General features: G+C 33.9%; 2 protein-coding genes across 3 annotated transcripts in view; one reads left to right on the top strand and one right to left on the bottom strand.

Moving 5' to 3' along the window:
* Positions 1-3,042: 3,042 nt before the first annotated feature.
* LOC131842180 (cleavage and polyadenylation specificity factor subunit 6) lies at positions 3,043-20,274 on the bottom strand. Its single transcript, XM_059190710.1, has 15 exons — positions 20,202-20,274; positions 19,853-20,068; positions 14,449-14,664; positions 13,292-13,400; positions 12,645-12,853; positions 12,206-12,361; positions 11,231-11,324; positions 9,835-9,957; positions 9,350-9,441; positions 8,403-8,627; positions 7,583-7,711; positions 6,687-6,922; positions 5,240-5,281; positions 4,392-4,493; positions 3,043-3,786 (listed from the first exon to the last, which is right to left on the bottom strand). The coding sequence occupies exons 1-15, from the start codon at positions 20,265-20,267 to the stop codon at positions 3,612-3,614; spliced, it is 2,190 nt and encodes a 729-aa protein (XP_059046693.1). The 5' UTR covers positions 20,268-20,274; the 3' UTR covers positions 3,043-3,611.
* A 906-nt stretch (positions 20,275-21,180) lies between these two features.
* Positions 21,181-23,128, top strand: part of LOC131842191 (ubiquitin-like protein 3) — a 148,735-nt gene continuing 146,787 nt past the window's right edge. The window contains exon 1 of one of the 2 annotated variants that reach the window (XR_009357479.1): positions 21,181-21,551. Coding sequence is in view for 1 of the 2 variants with exons in the window: in XM_059190725.1 (XP_059046708.1) it covers positions 21,522-21,551 (30 nt within the window). In the remaining variant the exon portion in view is untranslated. The remainder of the gene's footprint in view (positions 21,552-23,128) is intronic. The other variant, XM_059190725.1, reaches the window with a different exon arrangement.

Raw genomic sequence — 23,128 nt, forward strand, 5'->3', positions numbered from 1 at the left:
GAAAAGAGAAATACTCCCAAAATACAGTAAAGTGATATCAAACATACTCGCCTTTGCTCAGGCACGTGACTACGCGACGTAGTAGATATATAGTTTAATGGACACGCAGTCTAGTGTAGATTTTATAACAAATATAAAATTTCGAATTCGTCCAATTCGGAAGAGCGAAGAGCATGGTCCATACAGCCTAGTCATTAGTTCGGAGCGTCCTTCTTAATTCTTATTTTGAATTTATTATTGTTCTTCTATTTAGAAGTATAGTTTTATTGGTGGCCAGTATTATTGAACGTCCTTTGCTTCTACCACAGATAAGATGATATTACATAGCTCTACTAAGCAATACGGTGATAGAACATGCGTACCTACACCTTTTTATCTTTTCGAATTATATTTTACAAAGTAGGTTTTTTGTTGATTAATAAATGAATACCTCACCCACTAGCGCTATTAAGACACAACCATGGCATTAGTAGGGAATGATTGGAAGATCATGACTTCAACTCTTAATGCTTAATTCACTAGTTTTTATGTTAACCACGAAGGAACACCGTATACAGCTTGACCTAACATTGTACATTGCTAGCATTGAAACCACTCTTTTACTAACAAGCCACCTCTCCTTTTTACCTACTAGAATCTTCGACCTTCTATGTAATCGATGTAACATGCCATCGGGATGTGACAGCGACTATCTTGAAATATATCGATTTACGAGAAGCCTAACATGAAAACGTAATATAGAATCTGGAAATCTGAAATATGCTTGTCCCAATTAAATTGGAACAGTTGGTAACCTTTAAACCACAGCCAACACACTTTCTCACTAGTGCCTACGAATGTTATTGATCACAGGGATATAACCACCACACCACAACCCATATCAGTTCTTTATTACGGGGAAAACCGTATATATTTATTTATATTTTACTTAATCATCCTAATCACAAACCTTAATAAGTCAAATATAACGTCAGTTTGGAATGTAGTTTTAAGCCAGAAATAAGACAGACTGACAAGAATATTTTTAGGTTTGGTTTTTTATGTAGATATTATAACGTAATGATTACTTGCTAGGTAGTAGATAATTAATTTTCAATATTTAAATAAACGAAAGCAATATTTCAGTAACTTCGATGTTTTTAAAGTTCATTCCAATACCATTTACAGACCACTGAACATTTTAAAATCTTCAAATAACGTGTAGTTATTTTTAAACTTCATAAAATTGTTCTGGATAATTGGTATATTTTTTTCAATTAAAAGAAAACTGGAAGACGCAAATTCCTAGAGTATTGCCGTCACGTTGAACAGTTTTATTTCAATTAATTAAAACTTTAAAACAAGTATTTCGTACTGCGTCAATTGTGATTTGTTAATCCCGTAACTCAAAATAAATCTAAACAAGAATAAGACTATGAAAAAATGAAATGAATTATGATATTGCATACATGTTGTGTAATTGAAAATATCCTAATATAAAGATATACTTTTTAACCTGATACTGTTATACAACATCTGTGGTTAGGTTTAAATAATGAATTACGTCACACTGATTTTATTATTTTTTAAACATCTGTCAATTCAAATGATTTTTTTACACATTTTAACTCAAATCCATATTATACAATGTTACACATATACATTAGTTATGAAATTTAACAGAAACTGGTATTATATAGCGAATATTTTCACACAATTTACATTTATAAGAATTAAGAATGTATTTTCATCATCATTTCAGGCACGAAAATTTCCACTGCGGAACAAATGCATCTCCCAAAAATCTCCCAGACGGTCGGTCCTACGGTGGTCGCTTCCAACGCATCCATAATTTATTTATAAAAAAAAGAACTGCTAGAATTTCACAGACAATAACTTTTTCTGAGGAGGTTTATTAAAAATAAATAAGTAAATAATACCACCAGTAAATTTGATACAGCAATTTATTTCAATCAATTTACCGAGAAATAAAATGTACGGACAAACCATACAAAAAATCTTAAAACTATGACTAAATCCTATCTAGTACTTAACTATACCTATTTGCACAACGCAAACAAACGTAAACAATGTTTTCAATTCTTTACAAATCATGTCTAAAAATAGACATTAAGAGATGTTGTTAATTTTGGAAATACAATAAGTTAGATATTGGAATGTTAACAACTTCCAATTTGATTATGTAATGTTCCACTAATAAAGTCCATCCATGTGATATGGTAATAAAAAACCAATTTGAGACTCTTATTGTAACAAAACAGTGAAAAATACGGACAATTTTTTAAAAAGATAATCACGTGTACTAAATAATTATCTTTTCAACTTAATTAATGTTCCATAAAACTTACACAAACACAAACGAAACCGAATATAAGTTAATTCACATTTTCCATGTCACATTTAGAGTGAAATATTACTATGAAAAACTGTGCTATTTCTATTGTATATATAATTTATGTATACAGGGTTATCGATAATGAGTATACAGTGTCATAACCTAGGTAGAATAGTCATGACCCATCATTACTTCCTACGTGAAAATGTGAAAATCTGAAAATGACTTTTGAACATTACCACTCGGTGTGTTTATCAAGTAAATACAAATTTTCACTTTGCTTCTTTGGATCAATTTCTTGAAAGTGTTGATACCCTTTACGACTACCCTTATAGATAGATTTATACAGTTTATTGCTATAAAAGAATAAGATATCGGTAGATGCGAACGCTCTTAAAGGCTTGTAGGGTTTGTAAATACATATTTGTACAGTATTGCGCACAGAATCTTCAGTCCAGATAACACTTTTCGAATGATACGTCAAGAAATGACGATAGAACAATCCTAAGTTGCAATTCGCGCACAGCCGCTTCTATTCAGTTATTCTAGCAACATTCTATAAAGGCTATGACAAATAATGATTTGACTCTGCATAAGTAATGATACGGTTGACACGAAAATTACACCGTTCCGTAGTTCTACAATAAATATCGTCTTTTTATTTAGTATGCAAATGAAAAGACGATATTTATTGTGGAGCTACGAAACGGTGTAAGTTTCGTTTTGATTTGACAATCTTAAGCAGATTTTAAGTTAGGAGTGGAATAGATAATAATTATACCTGAGAGCAATAAGTAAATCAGTAGTATAATAATCATAAACAAAACCAAATTTCAAGAATTTTGGCAAGAAATTTGGCTGTGTTTATGAATATTATTTCATGGGTTTCACCTTGGTATACCAATTGCGACTAAAATAAATAGATATCATATAGCAACTCACAACTTAATAGTCTCAAAAAACGGACATGCAAAGTACATTGCATTAAGTTGTTGGTTTACAATTGTATACATAACTAGCGACCCGTCCCGACACAGTACGGATGCAATACAAATCTTTCAGTTTGTTCAATACTGTCTATTGCTGGAAACTGCATTAAAGTCCGTTGCATAATTTCAAAGATATAAGCTCAACAGACAGCGGCGACAACTTTGTTTTATACTATCTATGTAAAGATTTAACGAAATATTTTTAGTCTGTGGTTACGATTGACACATTTATGCATATCCGTATCTGCGGTTGTAGTATTATGTACGTGGCCAGTTTTGGTAACACACTAGTGTCTTGCGTCCCGGCGATGCTCGCGTTCGCGATCACGGTCAGCGGGCGGCGCGTCTCGTTCGCGTCTCTCACGATAACGCTCGTCGTAGTACGGCGCGGCTCGTGCTTTCGCGCTGCTGGCATCACCAGCGCCACCTTCCGGCGCCACCTCTACCGGCGACTTGCGCGGCCTGAGGAACATTTTTAATATGAATGGAATTCTTAATAGTATATTATGACATCAGTAAGTTATCATGTTAAATCATTCATTCAGCCGGAGCTGAAGGCAAGGGCGTAATAGACCCGAGTGTGTTAAATACGCACGTATATCGTGGGACGTCATTCAACACACTTGTTTTTAAAAAAACTCAACCATTAAATTGTGTTGCACTGTTGCTTTCCCTCAGTTTTCCTTTATAAATCAGCGCGCTGCCTATTATGACGTAGCGTGGCGGTCAGTTAGAAATTTGATAAAAAAAAATAGCAAATAGTGCGTTTATGGAATATAACTTATATTATTTTAGTAGTTTTATGAACTGCTTTATACATCGAAAACCGGTGAAATTAGATCCACATGTGCGTTGAAAATGTTATCAGACATTGACGAAAAATCATGATGATTAAATAAAAAATCCCATCCCATAAAAATAAAGTTCCTCAGTAATATTTTATGAAAGCTTCTATGTATTGCCTGAATTTTTTATCGCTCTGCCATGACAAGCGAAAGACACTGATTTAATTTCCATGTAATTTAAAAATCATATTTATGAATTTTAAAACTTTGAAACTATATTACCTCTCTTCTCTGCTGTGTCCTCTATTATAATGGTCAGCACGCTCGCGGTCACGGGATCTTGACCTGTCGCGTTCACGTTCTCTATAATCCCTGTATGCATATCTGTTAACAAAAGAAAACAAATCATTAAAACTACAATACTACGGCTACTAATATGTACCATACTTATACTACTGCGGCCCAACTGATAATGGCTAACCGTCGACTATATATCTAGCGAGCACCATAAACATTGTTATCTGACTGTCGTGCGACTCCAGAATAGTTAATTCAGCAGGACTACGATAGCATGCTCCTGTAATATCATTTCAGCCTTCTACCAAAACACATCAAAGAATGCAAATTGCTTGGCGTCTGAAATAAGGAAACTTCAAAAAGTATTAGGTGGTACAATTGTATAAGGTACATGACCAGAGCAGTAACAATTTACGCACAAAATAATATACCGTGCAAGCAAGGACCAAATAAGCAGAGATATCTGATGATGAGTGAGATGTATTGAGGGTTTTATGAGAAAAAATGCGGAATAATTGAAAATACGACTAATAAGACAACGATATATAATAGATTATTACAAGAAAGAATACGTCAAAAAAATATAGAATTTACAAATAATACAAAAATTTATCATGAAGATTGCAATGCAAAGATTAAATCAAAATTTCGGATTAGGGGGTTTTAAAACTAATGGACATAATTAATACACCATTAACACAGTATATAAATGAAATTACTAGCGCGTTAAAGGGTTATTATATTATATATATTTTAGTAATATAATATTGATGCAAACGGAAAGATATTATTTCGTTAAAGGATAGAAAGTGGCGGTCCGAGTGGTCACTTACGGATCACGTTCGCGATCACGGTCCCTCGACCTTTCGCTGTACCTGCAATTAAATACATTCAGGTTCAGACATTACTTTCATATTTTTATTATTTAACAATATGAACGCAAATAGAAACGAGAGAATGTATTTTCTGCACTAAATTATTCGTAGATATTCATAGATCAAAGCGTTTCGTACTTATATCCAAAAGTAGGAACATACTGTTATTAACAATTAAACATATTTTACCTACTTTCCGTAATATACTTCCTTCAACTATACCGAATTCATTTTTAAAACATAAAACGTATAGTATTTTAATATATATATTCAAACTTTAAGAAAACACTGTAGGGACTAAAACATGACGTTATATCGTATAATTGAATTTGATATTCAATTACTTATATAACATAAAGCAATAAAACTACTTCAAGCCGCCTAAGCATAAAAACATAACCTTTATGCAACAATAACCCGCCTGGTCGTTGCGGTAGCTCTATCTCTTATTAAGAAAGACCCGTATCCGTAGCGTTAGGACAACTTTTTCTTTTTAAACAGATTACAGCAACTGTCTACTGCACTTTATTACCAACTATTCACAATATACAGGATTAACCGTAAAGGCAATATCAACCCTAAAGTCAGATTGAATACTCATTAAACAAAAAATCCATTTCAAGTATAAGTAGATTTTTAGTATCGTAGGGGTAAACGAGTTTGTGCCACATGTGATGTTAAGTCATTACTGCCGCCCATAAGGAACCCGCAACACTCAAGAAAATGTAGGTGAGTTGCGCGCCTTTAAGGCGGTATAAGTTTTTTCTTGAAGATTTCAATATTGTATCGGTTCGGAAATACCATTCATATACTCATCATATACTTAGAACACTCCATGATATATATAGTAGAAAATAAACCGACATGAAACATCTTTCTGCAATGCCAATACGTGCATTCTGTCACAAACTGATTACCAATGATCCTCATAATAATTACATTATATTCTAACCATTAAGTAATATATAAACAAACCAGCCGACTCACACTTGACATTTACCATTATATTTTGTCCAATTTATATAATATATTTTTTAACGCTTTATCCACGATATTGTAAAGTTTCATCAAAATGTATTCCGTAGTTTTTGCGTGAAAGAGTAACAAACATGCATCTAAATTCACAAACTTTCGCGTTTGTAATATTAGTTAGATGTAAAGAATCTAGATTGAATACCCACTTTCGCGTGACTCAATCTTTACGTGTACCTGTATAATGAGCTAAATAAATAGTAAGGTGATGAATACTAGTCCCGAACCTTTACTGTACCTGTAGAATGAGCTGAATGAATGGTTAAGTGATGAATACTAGTCCCGAATCTTTACTTTACCTGTAGAATGAGCTGAATGAATGGTTAACATGCACCTGTAGATTGTGGTGAATGAATGGTTAAGTGATGTATACCTGTCTCTCTCCTCGCGGTCGCGGTCGCGGTCCCGTTCACGTTCCCGACTGCGCTCCCTGTAGCGGCTGGCTGACCGCTCGCGACGCCGGGGGGCGCGGTGATGCGCACGTGCGTCGCGTTCGCGCGATCTTGACCGCCGCGATCTATCGCCACTGCTGTAGGATTTTGTCTCCACACCGTGTAGTGTGTCTTGTAAGGAGGATATTAGAATCTTGCAGCGGTCGTCGTGTGCCACCTGTGATGAGATTTTGTAAACATTATTAGATTATAAAATTTATAAGATAATTAGATTCAAAAATTATAGTTGGAACTTCAAATATATGTAGGTAGACAACTTCATTAACAAATGTAATTATTTAGGGTATGTTTTCTCTAGTACAGTGGTTCCCAAATAGTTTTTGCTGCGTACCACTTCAAAAAAGACCTCAAACCTTCCATACCCCTTATTGTAGCAATCACACTAATATTATAAATGTGAAAGTTTGTGAGGGTGTGTGTATGTTTGATTTACTGATAGCCGCACGTACCCCTTGATGCAATTCACGTACCCCTGGGGGTACGCATACCACTAATTGGGTAACACCGCTCTAGTACAATACATTTTGTATTGATTTCTATCGTGCTTTCATACTTTTATTTATAGTCTGTATATTAGTCAGTTATCCTGAAAACAAAGTTCTAACATTGTAGTTTACCTTAGTAATTTACATACTTTACTATTTTATTATACTATACTATACTATTATAATTAAACAGAGAAATTAAAGTTTGTAAAGCATGCTCCAAGGTCAATTTTATATATTGAGGAGTAGGCATAGGTAAATGTATATATTGAGGAAATTAAAAATACTTATATTGACACTTAATGCTGAGTAAAAATAGATAAATAAAGCACCTTGCTCTGTTTGATGAGTGAGATGGCTGTAACGAGCGTCTCGATGGCGGATGCGTACTCTCCAGCGGCTGCGTCGCTGACGGCGCGCGCGATAGCGGAAGAGGAGACGGTGCGGTTGCGGTTCATTACCTGGTTATGTCAACAATAATGTAAGTCTTATAATAAAGTAAAATAAATGATAGGCATATTGATTCCCATGCAGGGAAACCTTTTCGAGGATTGTGGCACTTATGTATTAGTCCACTAGTATATATATACTTCCATAGTACCTATAACAAAAGCCCTGCTCAGCTTGTGACTAGATGGGGCCGTGTGAATCGTTCAGGGTCATTTATTACTTAAGTTAAATTCTTTTACACGCAAGTTTCGCTCACAATGAATGTAATCTGACTATAAACTAAATTCCCGTAGAGGTGGTGGTATTTACTAGAGATGTCACGAATATTCGGCTACTATTCGGTATTCGACCGAATACTGAATAGTCAAAATAATTCAAATCGATCAAATAATTTCATCGAACACCGAATACCAAATCATGAAAAAAATACACGTCATATTACTCAAGATTCTATGTATTTATTAATAAATTACAATCTCTTAGTAAGTAAAATTGATCAGTGGTAAATTATGATGGATGAAAACAAGTTTTTCAGCATTTGAACCAATCCTAGAAAACTTCTCGGAACGAGGGAGACAGGTTGGGACTAGGTTCTTGCTTACGCGGTCGACACGCATGTCTCGTTCGACGGCATAATCGGCGAATATTCGGTATTCGGCCAAATCAATATTCGTGGCAACTCTAGTATTTCCTAATAGTTACCTCCTCAAACTCCGCCTCCGAGATGGGCGGCACGTGCTGCGCGTGCGGCGCGTGCTGCACGTGCTGCGGGTGCGGGGCGTGCTGCGGGTGCGCGGGGTGCGCGGGGTGCGCGGGGTGCGGCGGCAGCGCGTGGTGCGGCCCGCGGCCCGGGGACGCGCCCGCGCCCGCGCCGGGGCCCACGCCCGGACCCACGCCCGGGCCCACGCCCGGCCCGCCGCCGTAGCTCTACACCGCATGGGAATACATTATATATTACTACACTATAGTATTATCCAGCTGCAAAACTGCTCAGCAGTCGATCTGCAGCTAGCTTGTGAAAACAAAACATACACAACATTGGTGGCAACGAACTCAATACTATCAAGTCCTAATACTTAACGGTTAGGCGAAGGGGATTAGTGATGTGGACTAATGACCCCATCGCTAACAATGTACCGATCAGGTTGACCTCCACGCTTCACACTAGAAACCATCATTATTATGATATCCTAGTGAATTTATCACGATGAGCTAACTAGCCTGACTTCATGCTCATCTGATCATCCTCCAATAGTTTACCACCAATGTATAACGTTAACACAATCGATAACACGATTCCATAATCACCCATCATCAAAATTGTGACGATTATCGAGTTCAAGAACAAAAAGACAAGAAACGGTGCAATTCATTAATATATGTATTACTACTAATTTTTCAAAATACCTCATGTATCCTAATTATTATTAATTAATTAGTGGAAATATTATTGCATAATTAATGCTCTACTTGTTTAGTAATCATTCTTAAGAGTAATTTTTGGTAACTTAAAATAATATAGATTCTATTTCTGTGTTTTTTTTTATATAAATACATATCTCTTATCATGGAATGTTTAATAATGTTATCAATCAATGATCATTATTTTTTATATCAGGTAAATTTTGTGATATTAGTTGAAGCATTACCTGTGGTGGTCTCCCGTAGGGTTGCCGTGCTCCGGGTGGAGGTCCTGGCGGCGGAGCATTATGTTGCGGGTGACCGTACGGTGTACCGGGTCCTATAAAGGTTTAACAATACCAGCACGTTCATACATTTACGTTATTTCTCTAATAAAAATTTAACCTTCAAACAGACTTCACTCGTATTTCAAACTTTTACAACAACACAGTATAACTATGTAATATTCAATATTACATAGTTATACTGTCTTTTTTAAATATAAGATTATAGTGTTCTTAATGGTTTGTAAAAGTCATAAAAAAAAATTGTACAGTGGCAGTGTGGACTACTGTCTGTCTGCCTACTTTCTACTTTATAGTCCAATTTATATTTACAGGTATAACTTTAAAAAACAATATCAGTTAAGTAATAAATAAAATCATTATAAAAATCCATGTCATCCGTCAGCATTACTCTACGTCAGTGCTATAGAAAAAAAATAGGTACGTACCTGGCGGCGGCGCCTGCTGCACGCCGGGCGGAGGTTGGTGTGCGGGCGGCTGGTGGGCGGGCGGTTGCTGGTTGAAGAACGCGGGGTTCACGTGCGGCGCTGGCGCTCCGCCCACGGCTACGCCTGCCGATTGCACACGTAACATTATAATCTAACAAGTTTCTACACACAAGTTTTACCGAGGTACACTTTAAGGAAACCTATCCTATATTTAACTTATCTGCGGGTACTGTAAGCTCACTTATGTTAGGTGTTAAACAACTCGCTTTGTAAGCAGTATCTATTATAGACACTGAAACTGATATTATATTTTAGTCCTTCGGAAGGCAAGAATCGCATATTTCGAGCGTAACATAACGTGATTTCCGTGATGCTGTTTATGTACACTGACCGATTACCATTAGATGGGTCATCAGGTTGTTTGACATTCCCGTAACATAAAAATAGTTATGAAACTAAAATATACAAGACATAAAGAAACATCATAACATTGGCCTCTTCCACTACAGACCATAAATGGCTTCTTGTTTTACCCAATTAGCTGGCAAAAAATCTACATATATATAATATACATATAAATAAAATTGGAGTGTCTGTTTGTAATATTGAAATAACAGTTTTTTACTACATGCATATGAATATAAATACGGTACATACACCAAAATGACTTTTTTTTTACAATTTTTGTCTGTCTGTCTATCTGTCTGTTTGTTCCGGTTAATCTCTGAAATGGCTGGATCGATTTTGACGGGACTTTTATTAGCAGATAGCTGATGTAATAAGAAGTTACTTAGGCTACTTTTATTTTAGAAAAATAAAGTTAATTTGCACTCGAACGAAGTCGCGGGTGCAGCTAGTATAAAATAAAAATAGAAAAAAGCAACAAATATAGACATAGTTATCCTTACTAAGTAGACTGTGTACAAAATATTCTGTATGAATGCCTCTGCATTGACTATTTCTGAAGCCAAGCTTTGTAATCAACGTAAACTATTTCTGCCATCAAGTAACTTGTTTGTAAGCTGTGTATTTCAGAGAACGGTGAGATATTACAGGATACAGGAAGCTAATAAGGCAAAAGAAAGTAAGGATAGAATCCAAGAGTGAGGGATATTTCAGGCAGTTTCCGGGACCTATTGCTTGGGTGTAGGATTAAGGATCCCCATTTCCAAGGTTCGTCAACTTCCAGTCCTTTATTTATTAATTTGTGGTCTTTAGGCATATTTGTTTCCTATAGTATAGTGAGTTCTACCAGTATTACACATATGATATTTATTGCATAATGTTTAGAAACATTTGTTTGCCACAGTACAGCGAACTCTACCAGTATTACTTCATTGGTTTTTCGAATGTGAGCCTGAAGTAAGAATCTAAGTTGGTACGGTCACTGACATACCTGGATGTTGTGGTAGAGGTGCGGGGCCTCGCATCGGGCCCTGTTGATGTGGTGGCAGCTGGTGATGAGGCGGCGGAAGACCTTGGCCAGGTGCCTGTGCAAAACATTACTATTATTAGAGAAGTGTAATATTATATATACATTTAATATTACACACTTAAACATTTGTGACCTGACTGGTTTCTCACAGTTCAGTTATTGTAGGAAGCTCACTTTTTTTCCAAAATAGGAATATAGCTGTTATTATATAAATTATTATTAATACATAGTTTTGTGCATCTCTATAAATTATTTTTAGTACCCATAAGACAAGCTCCGCTCAGTTTGGGACTGTGTGATTTGTCCTTAGTAATTTTGAATTTGTGTTTGTAAAATTTTTTTTTCGGACTACTATGTTGGCCGTACCTGGCCTTTACAGCTTCACCGGATGTTAGGGGCGAGTGCAGATGGCACTCCAAATCCGCGGAAGGACTTATGGAGCGGCTAAAGCTGAACTCCTGCCTGACGGATACGACTTTAGTCTGAGGGCACCACTAGGGGTTTGAACCTCGGCTCAGGCCGTCATAATTTCGATCCCCGTTTGAATTGGACGGGGGATCGATCGGAGGGGCGCCCGGGGCGCCGGTGTGGAGCGCTCGGGCGCGCGCAGGAGCTCGGTTGAATGCGCGATATTGTGTGTTTGAGGTCGTCGTCTTCGCCGGCGAGGACGGTATCGTGTGTGTGTGTGTGTCGGGGTGGAACGGGTGGACCCGTGGGGAGGTTACCTGCCGTTATGGGATCGTCGGGGTCAATGAGAACGTGCCTCGGGCGACGTTGTCGCGTATGTCGGATATTACTCCTCGGTGTGTAGTCGACCGCACTGACTATAAGCGGGTTAGGGTGGGATAGGGCAGAGTCGAAGTAGCGTCGAGACGTGTTTGTAAAAGCGAAATTCTTTGTATTTATAGTAAAACAATGTGAGAAATAGATAGGTACTGCGTGCGGCGGCGGCAACTGGTGCGGCATCTGGTGTTGCGGCGGGCCGTACTGCGGCGCTGGCTGCGGCGGCAGGTGGTGCGGGGACCCGCGCGGGCCCCACTCGGGGCCCGGCCGCGGACCCGGGGCCCGCTGCATCTGCGGCGGCCCTTGGAACTGCACAAGATATTAACCATTAACTATGTACAACACAAGAATGTACTACAATCCTAAGTAGTATTAATGATACAACCATGACGGTATGCAATTTAAAACTACAATATTCAAATGGCTTCGAAAGTCAATGAATATATGATAGACCAATACATTATATCACATTCTACGCAAAACTGCATTAATACAAAAATTACAAATATTATAAAATTAAAAGTAAAACTACATTTTCTTTATTCTGTGCTATGTGAAATGAGTATAACAATATATTTGGGTGTAGACAGACCTGCATGGGCGGCCTGTGCGGCGGGGGCCCCTGGTGGGCGGGCGGGCCCTGGTGCTGCAGGTGGTGCGGCGGGCCCGGGTGCTGCGGCAGGTGGTGCGGCCCGTGCGGGCCCGGCGGCGGCCCGCGCATCTGGTGGTGCGGCCCGGGGCCCGACATCATCATGCGAGGGCCGTTCGGACCCGGACCGTTTGGTCCTCCGCCGAAAAATTCTAGTAATGCAACGAAAAATAAACATTTATTTAATGGACAATTCTAGTAATTCAATAATAAATAAACACGTATTTTACTGACATTAAAAATGTCATTCCTAGCCAATTTGTCTATTTCTGTATGTTACATGATATCTTCGACAAGGCGAATTTTAATGAAGGTCGACATCATAAGAAGTCGTCTACGTACTTCTGTCTACCTATTTCATCCGCCAAGCAGATTACTTTGTAATCTATGTTCCAATGTAATCCGAAATATTACAACGAAATTACAGAGGCATTAACAAGTTCATTAAAAATTGCACCGTATAAGTGATACCACATGCTTTACTATGGCCAAAGGTATCACGTATAGGCAATGATCACGATTTTCCATCTAATGTGCAGTCACCATGTTTTTAATTTTTTTTAAATAAATATCCGTAATGCTTTTTTTACCTCCTGGATGTGGTCCGGGTGGACCGCCCGGATGCGGTCCTCTCATGCCAGGGTTGGGTCCAGGGGGAGTCGATCTGGTCTTAGACTGACTCTCAAACTGGTTCAGCGCCTGTGGAACATCAGTTATATATCTAAATTTAAATAACGACTTTGCAATGTGCTATTATTGTTCCTATTATTATAAATATGAAGAGAAAACTCTAGGGATTACTGCACCTATTTCTTAAATTTCAATTGCATTGTTGTACAAAATTTAAATTACACATATGATATTATTATTAAAGATGCATTAAAATATCATAAACTTTATATTATGTATTTTATTACATCTGGACTAAATCAAAATGCACTGGCAGTTCTGAAATATATGCCAACTCCATTGTTACTGGAATTTTTAGTAAACAGTAAGACTCACTATTACGTTTAAATTAAGAAATAGAAATAATTCATTATAAGCATTTTTGAATAGCCATATAATATTTTTATGAATCTACCGCTCATTCGGAAAGCAGATTCATCACAAGAACAAGCATGCAACTTGCATGTTGTTCTGCATTACATATTTAAGACTTGTGTGAGTTTGTATTCACAACTCACACACTCACAATACCAAATAGCAAGCACAACAAAATTAAATAAATATGATACCTACTTGAGTAAAACAAATTCAATATATTTTATTAACGCTTAGAACAAACAAGTCATTATCACACATACCCACACCAATATATATCATTATATATCTCCTTATTCGCAAGAGTGGGTAAACACAAAATACAATGATTGTGGATTTTAATTTGTAAATCAATCGCCAGGTCTCATGACACAAATTCTAATTTCAGATACACTCTCGGTAAAGTCGTCTCTAAGTACCTATGTCTCGCCTATTTTTGCCAAACATATTAATTTGTATGCTGTGTTTAGGTTAAAAAATATGCAATGAAATTATAATATACAGAGATGTAACTCCATAGCCCTCAATAAACGTCATAAATATTTTATAAAGGTCGGCAAAGCGCACGTGACACCCATAGTATTTCGTAAGGATGAGCAGTATGCTTGTTTGCCACCATCGTAGTATAACAAAATCAATCCATATAGTTATGCGCTTTGCTAATGCACATAATAATACTCTTAGAAACATTTCATTAGCATACCTGTTTAGTGGGTAAGGTGACAACAGGATGCTGCCCATGTATCTCTTTCTTTGGCAGGCGATCCATGACCATCCTAACAGACTGGTCCGAACCAAGGGATATAACGCAGAACCCCTTGGACTGTCCATTTGCTCTATTCTCGAAGAACTTCACATCTTGAAAGTCGGTTACACCGACATCACCGACTGCATTAGCCACATCTTGGTCTGTAGCCCACTGTAAAAGGTGTACCGACAACTCAACTACAAGAAAAAGACGTACATACAATAAAATAGAACATACATACGTACATATTTGGCCTTTTCCAATGAACATACCTCGTTTTGGAAACTAGCGCCCTAAAATGATGACAACGAAAACCTAACAATCGTCTTTCCATGTTTAAAACTGTATTACACAACTGCGCCTAAACCGATGCGTATTAGTATTAATGTGAAATTGAATAAAAAAGTATATATTCGGAAATCGCATTTGAAATAAAGGCGTGGGGACGAATTTTATGATTCACTTACGTTTCTTCAACTTGGCTTCAATAGTACAAACTACAAACAGTTTGTACTATTACCACAAACGAAAATTATATTCATACTAAAGAACCAATAATATCTTTTAGAAATAAAAATATACTAGTGAGGAAATACTATAATATAATATAAACTAAAATACCTACCTACACGTGGGATATAACGTAAATGTTTTATTCATAATACTGTTGTAATCAAAGTTTTCTATTATATTTTTAACTATGTACTATTTTTTATGTAATCACTCGACTCGAACATAAGGATTTAAATGTATATGTAAGTGTACTAATATTTCGATAGAAATATGGCAGTTGAAACTAAAAATATCGCAACTTTTATCTTTCAATTGAACTTCCAACTACTCTCGTGCATGTTTACTATTTCGAAACCGCGAACCGACCGCAGCAGGAGCCGTTGGGAAAAAAGAAAGAGCGTTCTTTGTTACTATCCTTTATTAAATCACCACAGATAGTTTTGGTCATACCAAGCGTTATCACTATAATTAATAAGCAAATAAACAAAAGCAGCCAACAAACTGCTAAAATTGGACAATGAACGGGAACAAAGTTCTTACTGAACAATAAATAAGGAAACAGGTATTGTATTAAACGGTAATATAGTAACAAGGTAATATTTAGTTCGTTTATAAGTTATTATTTATAACATTCCTTCAATATTCGAAATAGAAATAAAGTAATCCAATTCATAATGTGTATAAATAGTTCCATTATATTTAACAAAAACAATTCCTTGAGTAATTGATACAAACGATTTAAGTGAGTAATATTTACATTCATATATTTGTTTAATGTTAAATATTATATAAGTAATGTTATTTATACTACTGCCGTTGAATATTATTACAGGGATATTAAAGTATATTTTAATAATTCGTAGCTTCGCTCTGCTGTTATAAGTAACAATATATTTTTACAATGTTTCATAATGTACAGATCTAACCGCGATATAAACTCTGCAATATCATAATGAACACATTTTGGACGATTGACATATTTCAGTCAGTAAATAATATTAAAAACCCGAAAATTGTTACACAAAAATAGTAACCAAATTACACGAAAGATTATACAATTTACTCGAGAATAAATAAAATTATACATATTTTACCGCTATTTAATTCAGTTAAGTAACTTTTACAGACAATATATATAAATGATAAAAAACACCGAAATTTATTTATTTATTATTATATTACTCTAGACACAACATTCGAATTGTAAACCCCAAATTATAATTTTCTGTTCAATTTGTCTATTCCATCAATAATTACACAGGGACCAAAACAATTGAACAATAGAATGTGAAACACAGCAACCCTTACAATCAAATTTTATATTCGAGAAAAAAAACAATTCAAGTACTTGTAAAAAGGACACAAGAGCTACATAAAACAAGCAATAAACATCTTACCTCAATGTAAACCTGATAAGAGAAACAGTGGTTAAATAATATTAAAACAAAATCAGAATTCTGGGTACATTTAACTAAATTGTATATGTATTCCCAAGAGACTGACTTTCGAGTTAACAAGCATAATAATAATTAAGGCACAATTTACTATCAAACTATATGGAACAAATTTGTAAATGGTTAGGCAGACAACAATGGCTGCCCTCTATAAACTAACCTATAAAACATCAGATAATTTCAGTATGTTATCCACTAAAGCGTCAGGCTAGTACAAGAAAATATATATTCAAGGTACAAAGACCACTCTTCGCAAAATTGCTGTTAATATAGTGAAACACATTAAGTATTGGTGCTAGAACTTCTAGACTTGTGTACAGTATGATTGATTAAGCAAAAATTATACTCACGTGAATGGTGTTATGTTACATGAACTACATAGATACATACAATAATAATCTTTCATTCCTCATCATACATAATTAATTCAAACATCTTTCTAGCACCAACATGCTAAATATTGACCTTAGTGACATAGGACTCAATGTATAAATGCTGATACATCATTTGTAAACCAAAGTAAATGAGATATCTACAAATTTTAATCTGTGATATGGTTGGAAGTTATATTAACAGTTACATATATTGTTATAATTACACTGATATATAAATATACATGCTCTGTGAAAATATTTTAAAGGAAATAAAATGTTATCTTATCAAATTATAATTAATACAACTTTGATTTGTTAATACCCACATTATCAGCTAAAACTACAAAAAAATTCTGCTACTTTAAACAGCTTTTTAAACTTAATGTATTTTAAGAAGAGTACACATATATAAGTTAATGTTGAAGTAATTCTTAAATTTTAATTCTAATAACTTCACTACATCTAAATCTAAGTGTGTGGAGTATGAATCCAATCATTATCACATTTTTTATACAAACCATACCACAGTTGTTTCATAAAAATGCAAATATCTCTTTGTAATACTGGTTTACTCATTTTAATGAGTCAATAAAATAAAATTATAACATAACAGTGTCAATAAATATAACAATATTTATTTTGCTTATAGCAAAATAAATTACCAAACCTAAGAAATATAACACATTAAATAAAAACTATTTCATAGATCTGGTTTAAATAGTAATCTGTAATTTAATTCACACAGAAACATAAAAACATATATATGACTAGATGTAATATGCCTCTGTACCATCAATTGTTAAAAGTACAAATTTAATAAGAGTACAAATTAACTGTGTGAAAAAATTACTACTTAATTTTAATAAATATATTTAAAAGCAAAAACAAGGAATTATAGTCATTATTTTATACTACAAATTTTTGATCACTTTTTTTTGTATATACATGGAAAAAGATTATCCTTCAATATTCTTATCTCATTGAAATATTATATACACAAAGTTATATTAATATATTAGCATAATATTTTCAGTCTTTCATTGTTTTCCTTGTTTATGCCTACTAATTGATATAGCATTTATTTTTATAAAAGCACACCATGAATGTACATTGTGACTAAATAGTCAATATTTTAGAATCCTGATTATAAAAATGAATGTATTGTATACAATAAGCTTCACTTCACCGATACACTAGCAAACATATTTCTGACAATATAATTAGTTTGTACCTTAGGCCTATAATAATTTATATACATCTAGTAAAATTCATACATGATGTGATAATAATATATCCAAATAAAAAATATTTTCAGTAATCAACTAATAAGTTTTGCATATACAAAAAGATGCATAATATAACTATACAAATGGTAGAACTGACTTCCAATTATTTTTATTTCATAATCAGGTCTCAATACTTTTATTAAAACACAGCTATATCAATGCATGTGAATTCATTTAAAATCTTTAAATATAAATATTATTTAGCCAAGACAAAAATAAACTTCATTTCGCAGTATGACTGTTAGTCTGAAATTGGCAACTAGATTAATATTATAAATAGAAATCCAGTCTTCCTTCCTGTTCAAACTACTGAGTGAACATTACACCAACATGTAAAATGAAGTTTATTGAATAAAGTAAATGTGCATATAGACATATTTAAAAATTATTAATACTCATATCTGCACTTTTACTTAATTCAAAAGGTAACCATATGATGTGCAGATAAAACAAATAGATAATTTAATGATACCAAATTGAGAACAAATAATATTACAATGATTGAAGATTATTCAGATGGCTCATGCATTTATTATTGTACAGATACATTTATAAATATTAAATCTCAACTCAGTAGATGTCTAACTCATTTCAGAAATATCTAACAATTTTCCAAATATATTTCATACTCAATTTTAATGTGAACATCGGAAAACATACCTATATATTATATTGTAAAAGTATCACAAAAATGTATGACAATGATGCATTCCATTTTCATCTATTTTCATATTATAAAGAACATAATTGTATTTTGAAAATTGAGTTGCCACTTTTAAATTCTTCATTTGCCACAAGTAAATAGTTGTGGCATTGCAGGACACTGTAATATGTATATATAACAATAACAAATTAAAAAGTAATTTTATTTTTAGGTGACAAAGCCTGACATACACACCTTCAGTTAAAGCTGACACAGTTTTTATTGAAAATTTAGGTTTATGTGCCACTTTTGTGTCAGTTTTAATTGTTCGATGTCTCTTCATAATTATCCATATTTTGACATATTTTGTACTTGATATATTGAACACCAAAAACCTATTTGACAGCACCTTATTTGATTACGTTTATATTTGATTATTATGACCATGAGGTTTTATAATATAAGTAACATGAAACCAAAGAAGGATATATTATTACTTTAATTTGAATAGGAAATTATGCATTATTATAAAACAGCATGGTGATCCATCAAGATTCATTACTAAATGAAATTAATAATAGTTACTTATGGTCTATTGTAATTTTAATCCCTAACATTCATTAGAACTGAGTTAGACAAGATGATAAAATTAATAAATATAAACAACAATATTATATCTATCATATGGTTACACACTCAGCTTCCATTTGTCACCAGCTTGGAGTAAATACTTTGAAACCTTGTCATAGTATAATAAACATAGAATATTTGTGTTATATTTGTTATTACTGCTTTGTAATTATTACTGTTTATACAGTAAGTTGTTTACAAATTATTTTGTTACATTTGATCAAGTAGTTGTGAGATAAGATTAAAATAATATTACCATAGTAGAAATGCTAACTGAATTGAAATTATATATGCCCTTTTAGGAAAATGTACCGAACTGATGACAGTAAATGGCAAGCCACAAACATCGGATCATCCGTGTAATTAACAGGGATAAACAGATATCTGGATAATAAATAGAACAACTTGATCATCCTATATTTACATTATAGTCTAAATGAGACAAAATCTTGTACAAACCCAGGTTAGGTTGCCGACGTAAAGCTGGAAGCGGCGGCCATGATGTCCGTGGTTTGGTGCGCTGTTGTGATATTGAGAAGAGCCGTTTGTCTCCTCTGGCGGATGCGAATGTTGCGGAGCTCCCGCGTTAGGAGGCCCATCACCATCCTCAGGCTTCACAACAGGTGCCGCAATCACGTCGTCGTACAAATCCACATTGTCACCACCGAACTCATCCTGAAAAGACGCCGCCCAAACAACCTCCATTATTTCTATCAAACGGTGATAAATCATTCAATACTAAAATTAACGAATTTATTGTCAATAAAAATATAGTTATTTGATTAATAAATTACTGGAAATTACTCACTTGTCTATTAAAATCCGATTCAATATCGTCGGCGTAGAGATCAATATCCACGCCGCCGTCCGCCATTTTGCGAAATGACGATTGTATTTTTTTTTTATTCTATTATTTTTAATTCCAGTTTGCTCTGCCATAGAGGAAGTATGCTCTCCTCTCCCCATAGAGTTTGAACGAAGCTTTATGAGAATTATCTTAATTATCTCTTTCTTTGTTTTCTCACTTAACTACTCTTTATATTATAAGTCTATGTATGTGTTTATTTATTTTTGAGATATGTAATTAAACATATGATAGACATATGTTTAATTCATGATATCATTAAGAAAGAAAAATATATTACTACTTAATATAACTATAATATTTTATTGCCAATAAATAAGAAATATAGAATACAAATTTAAATTAAACATAACATTAATTTATATAATGCCTAAAATATATAAAGACGTGAGTTATTTTATATATAGTCATTTAAATCTGATCACAGATGTCTCTCAAATATTAAGATCCTAATATTTTTATTCATATATTTTAATTTTGACTTTGAATATACAAAGATTTTAACAGCATTTTCATTTGAATTAGATTAAAAATCTACAATTTTGTAGCTATATATGAACCGTTAACTATTGCAATTGCGAACCGTAAACAATTAGCAACTCTCAGATGGATAATATACGCAGTCGCAGTCTAACAACATCGTTACAAACTTACGGTCCTCATGATTTCTTTCAGCATTTTTGTTTTAAATAATAATAAATATTGTTTTATCTTGATGCACTGATTTTTTTTAATAATACATTATAGAAACATGTTAATACTTTGCGTAGTTTATCTATTTAAGTAAAGCGCCATCTATTGGGAAATATCAGACAGATATGTGTCCAATGTGCTATTTGTACTGCTGTTTTGTTGCTTTATTGTGCAGAGTGCTGACCTCTATAACTCAATACCAGAATTGAATCAAAATGACATGCGCGGAGTGAGAGGAGGGAGGACAACCATCCCTCGCCATTTTACGTCAAAGCTGAACTCAATCAAGTAAGCTTCTGTCAGTCGCTGTGTTTGTGTACAGTGTTGTGAAAAATTATCTGTGTCGATGAATATCAATCGGAAATTGTGTTGATTACGACTCGAAACGATGGGTCGATTATTGTGTTTGTGGCTCTGATGCATCATTCTGTCTGTAATGATGGCCAAGTGTTTGATGAAGTGAAGTGTTCTGTGTCGTATGCTGGCCAGTAACAGCAACAGTGAGATCCTTTCTCTGGATAAATCGTCCCCAAGACGACGTCGTATAATACAACGGCAAGGTGACGCACCATGTCGGCGAAAAACATCCCAGGAGATAAGGTAAGTTGTTTATTGCCCAATATCGCTAGAGGTCATAATAATATAATGTTTGGGTAATACTCCTTTCTCTCCACCTGCCCATTCAAATTGAGTTATATTATTTGAAAAGAGCAAAGGCATTTATCTTCTGGTTGTGACTACTCCTAAAAGTACTTAATATTAGAATATGTTTATGGAACTTCAATAATTTTTTATATACTAAAATACATCGATCATTACTAAAATACATATAATTACATAAAAGTAATTACAGACATTTTTAACTAGGTCTTAAAGAGGATATGATATACTTATCAAATTATGAACAGTGGAAATTATCATTTGGCCTTTAAAAAGCATACTTAATGGATAGCATAGATTCAAATGTGATTTCAATGCTACCTCTCATTTACTTATTGTTATTACTGAACATAAAGTTGTCTTTGTACCTACACAAAAGTTTCACTGCCACATATCACTTTTCATTCTATCTCATCTTCAAAATGCAACACATATTGCTATTAAATAAAGCTTGCTTAGACACAATAATTAGGAGCTTAGTTATTGCATATTTACACTAGTGATTTGCCCCGACTTTTGGTGTAAGTTATGATTGTAAGCTTTAAGTAAGTAAGTATATATTAATATATATCCTAAGTTACTCTGTAAAAATATATCTTTAAAAATAAAATAATTTCTCAAAAAGATCTAGTGGTTACGGAGTTTACTTACTTCATAATAAAAGTAATATTAGTATGGATTCAGATTTCTATTAAGGCATATAAAATTAATTTTATTTACTTACAGTTATTAATATTTCTAATTTTGAATACAATTGTATAATTATGGACATTTTTATGTAACTTTGAATTTTAAAAACATATTTTGGTGGAGGTGAGAAGACAGATTTTATACAGTTAATTTATTTATCGCTAATAATTCTTATGAAGCATAACCTAAATGGTAATAATAAAAGGAAACAATGAAACAGTTAAACAATGAATAATTAATAAATTATCTACTTAAGGTAATTAGGTAATCAAATCTTAATTGGAAGTAGAAAATAAAACTTAGGAATTCATATAAATTTACCTATTGATTATGCTTAACTATTTTATAATGATGGATAGACAATTAGATTTAAATATCTGATGTTCCTGAAATTAAAAAGTGGCACAATAGACTTTCAATGGCACTAAGTTGAAATGTTCTATATTTAGAGTTATAATGTCATATCATTAAAGCATTGTAAAAAATCTCATGAGGTGTCATGAGTTTTTGAGATATTATGTATGAAAGATGTATAAATAATTTTAAGTATGGTTATTATCAACACAAAAAAATATTGTTTTTCTAGGGTGAAATATTGATTTGCTCAATCACTCCAGTGCTATGTAGCATTGAAAAATCTCCTTTTTTGGTTGAAAAAACAATTTTTCTATTTATCGATCTCAGATCCCTATACCGATTAACTACTGGTTTATTGAAATTTTACTAAGGTGGAATTTGTACAAAATCATCTGCATTGGAACCTCTGTCTGTCACTTATTTCTGCCATTTACTTGTTTTATTATCTGTATTTGTTAAGATACATCAGC

This window comes from Achroia grisella, unplaced genomic scaffold, assembly GCF_030625045.1.
Source record: "Achroia grisella isolate CSIRO2021 unplaced genomic scaffold, CSIRO_AGI_Agris_v1 utg215, whole genome shotgun sequence".
Taxonomy (NCBI): domain Eukaryota; kingdom Metazoa; phylum Arthropoda; class Insecta; order Lepidoptera; family Pyralidae; genus Achroia; species Achroia grisella.

Coding starts and splice junctions, on each gene's coding strand:
- LOC131842180 (XM_059190710.1), bottom strand. CDS start 20,267: ATGGCGGACGGCGGCGTGGATATTGATCTCTACGCCGACGATATTGAA. Junction 12,854..13,291: donor ACCCGGACCACATCCAGGAG/GTAAAAAAAGCA, acceptor TTGCATTACTAG/AATTTTTCGGCGGAGGACCA. Junction 4,494..5,239: donor CGTGATCGCGAACGTGATCC/GTAAGTGACCAC, acceptor TTTTGTTAACAG/ATATGCATACAGGGATTATA.